This window comes from Chamaea fasciata, unplaced genomic scaffold (genome assembly GCF_029207755.1).
Source record: "Chamaea fasciata isolate MVZ Bird 193981 ecotype frontalis unplaced genomic scaffold, bChaFas1.0.hap1 SCAF_13, whole genome shotgun sequence".
NCBI lineage: Eukaryota > Metazoa > Chordata > Aves > Passeriformes > Sylviidae > Chamaea > Chamaea fasciata.
This window is the reverse complement of record NW_027094098.1, coordinates 6,226,922-6,235,041: the sequence shown is the minus strand read 5'-3', so window position 1 is coordinate 6,235,041 and position 8,120 is coordinate 6,226,922. Positions and strand designations below refer to the sequence as shown.

The 8,120-nt window shown below is 47.4% G+C and overlaps 1 protein-coding gene across 1 annotated transcript in view; it reads left to right on the top strand.

Moving 5' to 3' along the window:
* The first annotated feature begins 817 nt into the window (after positions 1-817).
* Positions 818-8,120, top strand: part of POC1A (POC1 centriolar protein A) — a 55,044-nt gene continuing 47,741 nt past the window's right edge. Inside the window, exon 1 of the mRNA XM_066195521.1 lies at positions 818-1,946. Within this exon, the coding sequence (XP_066051618.1) occupies positions 1,497-1,946 (450 nt within the window). The 5' untranslated portion in view covers positions 818-1,496. The remainder of the gene's footprint in view (positions 1,947-8,120) is intronic.

Below are 8,120 nucleotides of genomic sequence, written 5' to 3'. Positions count from 1 at the left end.
GGAGCTAGACAGTGAAATATCTTCTGATCCTGCAATTTTCCCGCCCTTAATACAGTAGTAAAGCTCTGTTGCAGCAGTTTGAAGGATTCAAAGATATATCTTTGTTGATATTTATATATCACCTAGATATAAACCATTCTATAGAGGAAACACAGTCATGTTTGTACTTCTCCCTTGTGCTGCTGGTGACTCTCCTCTGTTGAAAAGCTCTTCATTCATTGGCATGACCATGACAAGCCTGCTTTTAGCACTGTTTCCAAACTTAGCCAGTGTTTAGAACAGATTGTTAGAGAACAGCAACCTGGCAGTACTAACAAGGTGAGCTCAGGGGTTGTTCTGGGCTCTCAACCATCTGCTGGGTCTCTGTCACCTCAGAAATAGCCTCCCCTCTTACAGAGATCACAGAATGCTGCAACCAAACTGCCTCACACGGGGCTGCAAGAAAGAGACAAGCAGCAGCTCAGAACTGGGTACCAAGGCAGGTTGTTTGTATTAATCCTGCTGGCATGAAGAGTATTTACTCCACACAAAGGCTTGCTGCAATGTGTTTCAACAAGGAAAACCATTTCCTCTTGCTTGGCAGAACTTTTCAGAGCCAATTGAAAGGCTAGTTTATTACCAGGGAGCTTGTAAGGTGTTTCTCCAGTGAATCACAAAAGGTGCAGACTGCCAGGGTGTTTCTGCAGGTGTCAGAGGGGTACAGCTGGAAAGGTTTCCAAATGGGGCACTGGGATGTCCCAGGCTGCAGCTGTCCCTGCTGCTCTTTGGGGAACCACTCCTGGGAGCAGCCGAGCATGACCTAGGCCTCTCCTTCCCCACAGCCCTTCAGGACAGCTCTGTGGACTTGCTCAGGTGAAAACCCAGGGCTGGTTATCATTTAAAAGGACCATATTGTAACATCTGAGCTAGCCCAAGCTTAAGGTTTCAAACTGCCCTAACTATCTTCTCCAATAGCCAGGTTTGGCTTTTGGCCAAGACTAAAGTCTTAGTTCTTATGTATTTTTGTTTTCCAAGCTTGAACTGGTTACAAATAACTCTCCTCCTTTGCACTTTCTAGCTTCTCTGATTCTGTTATAGCCCAACTTTAAGATTGACCATCCCAAGGTGCTGTAAGGCTACAAGCCAAGAGTGGGCCACAAAAGAAGTCCCAGCTGCACTGTGCCTGGATGAGGAACTGGAGGAAAGCTGCCCCTCAGGAAGCTGCCAAGATCTTTGGCCTGTCCAGGGAGCTGCTGCTGGCATGGAGAAAGAGGTGTTCACACCAGCTCCTGCTCAGGACACACACGTGTCTGCTTACAGAAACAACATTTATTGGAACCCACAGTCAGCCATGGCCAGTTGGCTTTTGCCCACTGACTGGGAGAACGAGATATGGCTGTGCAGGGTGATGGCCAATGAGGGAAACTTCAGTCCACCTGTGAGAATAGAAAAGCGAGCTGATTCCCACAGAAACACCACCCCTTTCTGCTCCAGATGCACTGGGGCAGTGGGCTGGCATGCCTTCTCCTGGCCTTCCAGGACAGGGGGATATTGTGCCCTGTGACACTGCCATACAAGTGATGGAGGATGAGCAGGATGTCTGGCCTGGCAGTGGCAGACACAAGACCAGAGGAGCTCCTGCTGTTTCCAGTGAGAGCACAGGCAAAGACAATAGATTCTTGCCCCTCTGCTTTCCAGAGAAGCTTTGGAAAATGCTGGAAAGTGACCAGTTTCAGTCCATTTGGTGGAGTGAGGGTGGAAAATGTGTGGCCATCAACAAAGATCTCTTTGAAATGGAGGTGCTGGGCAGGGGAGTTTGTCAGCGGGTTTTTAACACACGGCACATCAAGAGTGTTATTCGCCAGCTGAACCTCTATGGATTCACCAAGGTACAGCGGGATTTCCAAAGATCTGCCTCCCTGCCTGAATTCCTATCAGAGGAAGCAGCAGCTTCTGCTCACAGCCAGGTACAGCAGCTGCTCTGCACAGCAACCAACACTTATGATAACCTGAGGGGAGAGAGGGACCTTCACAGCAAATAAGGCCTTGCCATAGCAGAGGTGGGGATGGGAGTCAGTGGTCTGGTTTTTATTTTCTTTTCAGTCTGTGCTCAGGCAGGTTTGAGTGAGTCTTTCTGACTAGTACAAATGCAGATAACAAATTTCAGTGAGATCTGCTGAGTTTGAACTCATTTAAGGGACAGACTCAGTGTAATCTGATTTCTCTGAATGTCTTTGCTCTGTGTCTTGCTGTACCAAATCTGAAACCTCCCTGTGGCACCTGCCCAATGCCAAGCAAATGCATCCAAGGATCGTGGGATTACCTGCCTGCTCACATCTGCACTGAAGCTGCAGAGAAATAGTGATATTTAGCTTTTAAAAGCAGTTTTTCTGCACTGGCCCCCAGGAGAGCCAAACCTCTGTTGTGGTGATGGTGACATAATGTTTTAGCGTGAGCTGTAAGTTCCATGTGGCCCTCAAAATCCTTTTCCTTAGCCATGCTCCTCTTTTGCAATTCAGAATCCTAGTTCTTGTAGCTTGGGTCTTTCCAGTCTTGGAATAGTAGCAACTAACTCTTCTCCTTGTTTTAGATCCTCTACTACTATAACCCCAGCTTCAACAGAGCACATCCCTGGCTGCTGGGAACGTGCAAAAGGAGAGCTGCCCTCAAACAGAGAGCCCTGTGTGCAGTGGGGTTGGATGAAAGGCCCCTACAGAAGCCCAGATGGTCAGTGTGGAGGGACATACAGGTGTCTGCTGAAGCCCATCCATGTCCACTGGCAGCTGCTCCCATGCTTCCAGAGCCTCCTGGAGCACAGTGTGGATATAAAGTCAAATAGACACAACCTAATAGAGTTGATAATAAACTGTTTGAACAGTAAACCTTTCTGGTTGTCCTGTCCTATTTGAACAGTGGAAAACTCTCTTCTTACATAGTTCTGTGTCTTTAATGTCCCACTTGTCCTTTAGTGGCCTCAGCAAGGCAGATGTCCCAGCACAAATGTGGCCAGGTCATGGTAGCACAAAGAGGTGCAGCAAAGGCTGAGCTCCTGTTGGCACTGGACAGAGAGGAAGCCAGGAGCTTCTTTCTCTCTCTGAGGATAAGAAGTTGGAAGGGCAAGGAAGCAATTGGTTTGGGCAGTGGGCCCACCACTATCTGGTTCTGCCTGCTTCAACTGGCTTGGGAATACAAAAAACCACTCTCCCCTCACACAGCTCAATTCCCTGCAGAAATGCCTAGCTTTAGTAATTATAGTCTGTTCAGAGGGGAGAGTGCTGCAGGGGAGATGGTCAGGTAGGTGCCATAGAGTTAATGCTGGTTAGAACAAAGGCTGCTCTGATGTTCTGCAAACAGGTGCATCCTTCCCTTCAGCATGTAAAGGCAGCAAATGTAACAGATATTTGGGGTTGTTCTGTGGTCTGCTCTGGTCACACCTGCCATTCCTCTCTGCAATGTGCAGGAATGGTGTGTGGGAAGGAGAGAAGCAGTTGTCTGGGTCTTTGGGAGATGCAAAGCTCCTGAGAGCTTAGAGCTTTAGAAGGAAGACTGGGCAGTTCTCTGCTTCCCTGTGTTGACAAAACTCTCCTGTCAGCAGGAGTTTCTCTGGAAAGGTTGATGTCCCCCTGCCCACTCTGCTCTCAACATGGCTGAGTGTTCATCCTTTTAGTTTTTCCCATGTGACACTTTCCACGGATACTTGATACTCTTCAGCAGGGTCTGACTGACACCCTCCTCTAATCTGCAGAGCTCGGAAATTCTGGGACAAAGAACTTTTCCATAAGATTAGAGGTTTAAAAGTCAAGGCCAAATGTGATCCAGCCCAGTGATCAATGTTGTTTGGAAAGCAGCCCCATGGGGAGAGGTGAATACTGGAACATGCTTCCATGGCACTGGGAATACCGTGCTTTGTAGATGGGTGGTGTTGGACCATGCAGTGTTACCTGGCCTGGCCAGGTCAGCCCCAGCACCTGGGACTGTGTGGCAATGAACCCTGCTGGGTGTGGGTGCTGGACATGTGCCCCACGAGTGAGGAATTCCATGTCCCAAAGGTCTCAGCTTCATTCCTGTGAACTCAGCTGGTGTTTTCCTAGCACCAGTTTTTGTGCACTTTGGGCTCTGTGTTGATGCAATTGTGAGTTCAGTGAAGCCTGAACTCTGCTCACCCTTGCAGACACCAGCAGAGAAAGTTCATGGACTAAAAGCGGCCACCTGGCCTTGGTCAGCAAGATCAGCACAGCTGAGCCACCTGTGCTGGAGACATTTTAAAGCCAGGTTTGATCTACATTCCTGTAACAGATTTTAAGGTCTTATAGTGGCTTAAGACACTAGAACTGATGTAAGTGGTCAGAGACAACTTTGTAGATGCCAAGAAAGCTGCTGATGGTATTCTGGCTGGATCCAGCTTGCCAAGTTTTCTCACTCCTGAATCCTTCTCCTTTAGGCTAGTTCTGGAAACTGCAGGCATGTACTAGCTCCCTTTACTCCCCCTCTCTTGGACGGCTTAAGAACTCTGTAGCTCCACAGAGGCAGTAGCAGTGTATTCCTCTGGTGCTTCTGCATGCATCCTCTTGTCACCCTTCCCCTCAGCCCTTCAGCTGCATGGATGAGCAATGAAAGTAATACAAATCCACTGTAAAGACTAGGCAGCAAATAAAACAGGGTATTGCAATTAACAGTGATTTCTGACTCTCTACCTAGCAGATGTTTCAAATCTGAAGCAGAAGTATTTTCTCTTGGTGTCCTGAACAACTGCAGAGCCCAGGCTTTGCAGCCCCTTTGCTTTACAGTAGTAAAGACCCTCTGCAGGCCGAGTGTTGAGGAGAGGAGAGGAGAGGGCTCCCCTAGCTCTGTCACCTGTTTCCTGCTGTTGCTACCATCAGTTCGTGTCACTTTCCTCCCTCTTTTCAAGGCTCTGATAACAAGCACCTGGAGCAGCCAGGTGACCTTTGGCTGAGCTTCCTCTTTAAACTCCCGTGGCTTTTGCTTTATTGCCTGCTTGTTACGCAGCAGTGAAGATCTGTTCTGATAGCAGTAGAGGCTGCTCCCCTTCCCTTTCTCTTCTTATGCAGCATCAAAGCTCTCTGAATTTGCTTGAACAGATTTGCATTTAGGTCAAGACTTACTTGAGAAAAAGGTTGGGTTTTTTTTTCCTCCTGTCTTTTTCTTAACTCTGTAAGGAAGGGTAATAAGCACAAAGGCAGGTGGGAAAAAAGAAATGTGAGCTATAAATAAACAGGTTTGGCATGTAGGGAAGGACAAAGTCATTAGTAAGAGAAAAAGTAGCTGATGTGGCAGCAAGCTACCTCTTCAGCTGGTGTAAAGCAGCCTCTCCCCCCCCGGAAGCAATGGGACCATGTTACTGTCACCAGCTGAGCTGCTTGGTGGGTCTGCTCCCTTCTGCAGTGTCTAGCCTGTCTGCAGCTGCCCCCTTCCACAGCAGCAGCAAAGGAAGTTTGACAACAACTCTGTGCTATAAATCTTCATCTACATTTTTGGCTCCTTGTAGCTGTGTGCTTGGGCTGCCTAAGTCCCTGCTGTTCTCTCTGGATGCAAAGTACCAACAACAGGGTGGCTGTTGCATTCCAGATGGTCATTTTGACCTATGCCATAGCGTTGCAGGGTTGGTTGCCCAATGCCACTGCCTCCATCTCCAGGATGTATTGGGATGGGACACAAAACACCCGTGAAGGACCATGCTGGGATCGTGGGGATCATGGGGACAGGATGACCTTGTTGTGAGAGTGCTGCTTGCAACTGGGAGACCTGGGTGTAGGTGCTGGTTCCGTTTCAGCTTGTGTGCATTGCATTCACCACCCCCATGTCTCTTGGAGCTTCCTTTGTAGATAGCAAAATACTTCTTCCCACCACCAGTCTTGTTGAGAACCTCAGCTTTTTCAGAAAAAGTCTCATGGTGGCTTTCTGAAGCTTTGCACACTGTCCCTTGGAATATTCTTAGAACTGCAAAGGTATGAGTAGAGACTCAGCCGTTTAAGTATTAACAAGACAGGTGAGAACTAGGGTTTCCAGTATAGCATTGGTAAACATTAAATTTATTTGCTAAATTTAGACCCACGCACTCTAGAGGAAATTCAGGGCTTTATGAATTGGGCTTGGAGTCAAAGTTTAACTGTAATTTCATGCAAGAATGACTCACCTGAATTCTGATGCTCTGCAATAGCTTTTGCAGCATGCAGAAATCACAGCCTTGGCAGGGCTGCCAGTGCAAGGCTCTGTCGATGTGACAGAGGGGGCTGATCCTGGGGCTTCTGGTCTCTTTCTGGTTCATAGTGATACAAAGAAGCCCAGGGAAGGAGCTGCTGAGAATTACTAGATAATGCCTAGGTGGCAAGCTGGGAAGCGGTCTCTGAAAGAGGCAAGCTCAGCGTTTTTATCACCCAGAGCTACGGTATTCTTCACAAAGAAGCTGCCTAGATTGGCCCGATTAATCTCTAATGAAGCCGTGCTGCATTTCATCCCGTTTTCCTGCTCGCTTCTCCCTCTGTGTCCAAGGGGGGCTGTTTGCGGCCCCAGGCTGCCCCCCGGTGGCCATCTGAGGGACGGCAGGAGTCCCCCCAGCCGCGGTGACACGCGGTGACAGCACATGGCCTGAGGGTCCCCTCCCTGCCTCGGCGTCGGGAGCGTTTCTGAGGGATTGGGAAAACCCCACCCTGCCCGATCCTGGGGCAGACAATGGATGTTTGAATGGCTGAACTGGGCTATTCAAGACTATCAACTCCACCGCTAGACTTGTGTGCTTGTTGCTCCCAAGAACCCTTTTTCCCCTCTTGACATGAATTTTCTTTAATCCTTTCTCTTTTGACATTTGCTCTGAACTCCCACAGGTGAGAGTGTCACACCAATGATCTGCTGTCACTTCTGGCTGTTGGTGTTACACAGTGGCACCCCAGGGCTGAGGTAAGGAAAGTAACCATCCACGGCCACCATAGATGCTGCTCGTGTATTGTCTTGTGTTATAAGTACATATTATAATATTGGCTTTTCACAAATATTAAAATGGATGCTATATGTATATTGTTAAACTAACTTTTGCTATAAAGATATCGTTTTTATTTCTGCTATTAACTAAACTTAGACATAGTAGTGGAATAGCTGATATAGTTATGCTTGGAATTGAGCTGCCTGCTTGGTTGGGATAACATCCAATGAACGTATGATGAAGACCCCTGCTACTGATATGCCAACTATCAGCACCTGCCCTCTGTAGAAAGTATGGGCCAAAACCCAGGCTGGAGGTGACAATAAGAACGGACTAAAACCACAGCCAAGAAATGCACACGCTCTGAAAAGGTGGACCCGAGGAGGAGCCATGCTAAACAGTTCTTGGAACACGTCAACTGGTTTGGGGAAAAGTTTAAATGTGCATAATTGTTTATGAATATGCAATGGGCTGATGCAGTAGAAAAGGTATGTAAAGGGTGCCTCTGAAATAGCAGGTGTGCTCTTGGCTGAATGCCAAGCACCCCGCCATTAAAATTTGGTTTATTATCTTTGTCTCCTATTGTCCTTTATTAAAATTATAATTTTTACCAGAAGATTGAACCATGTTTTTCACATCTAGAAGGTAGCTAGGGATATTTTTTTGGGTGGCAGAATTCTTCAATTAAAGCAAATGTTCCCATTTCCTGCTTTTAGAAGTGGGAGTGCAATCACAACATATTTCTGCTTTTTTATTTCTCTAAAATGGATTAGACAAGATTCTTTCAGACCTCAGGCATATTTAGCATCATGTGTATCTTCTTTTTTATTTCAGTGCAAAGAAAGAAAAGCTAATACTCAAATGCCAAAGAATTTAATGAGGAACAGGTCAGGCCATTCTAAAAACCGCTTCAGACTTCCAGATTCAAAATCCATAGCTATGTGGGCAGGAAGGCCATGTCTGAGGGAGGAATGTATCTCTTCAGATGCCGTACCTCAAAGGTCAGGGAGGAGTGCCGAGCTTTTCAGGCACACAGACACTCCTGAACCAGCAGACTGTCTACTATGGGATGGCAGTGAAGCAGGGAGAAGGATGGATGGCTTCCCTGAGAAGATCAATTAATGGGATTATGTTCATGGCTCGGCATTTATGAACAAAGCAGGAGTGATGCAGATAAAGTAAACCAGAACATCCCTTGACCAGA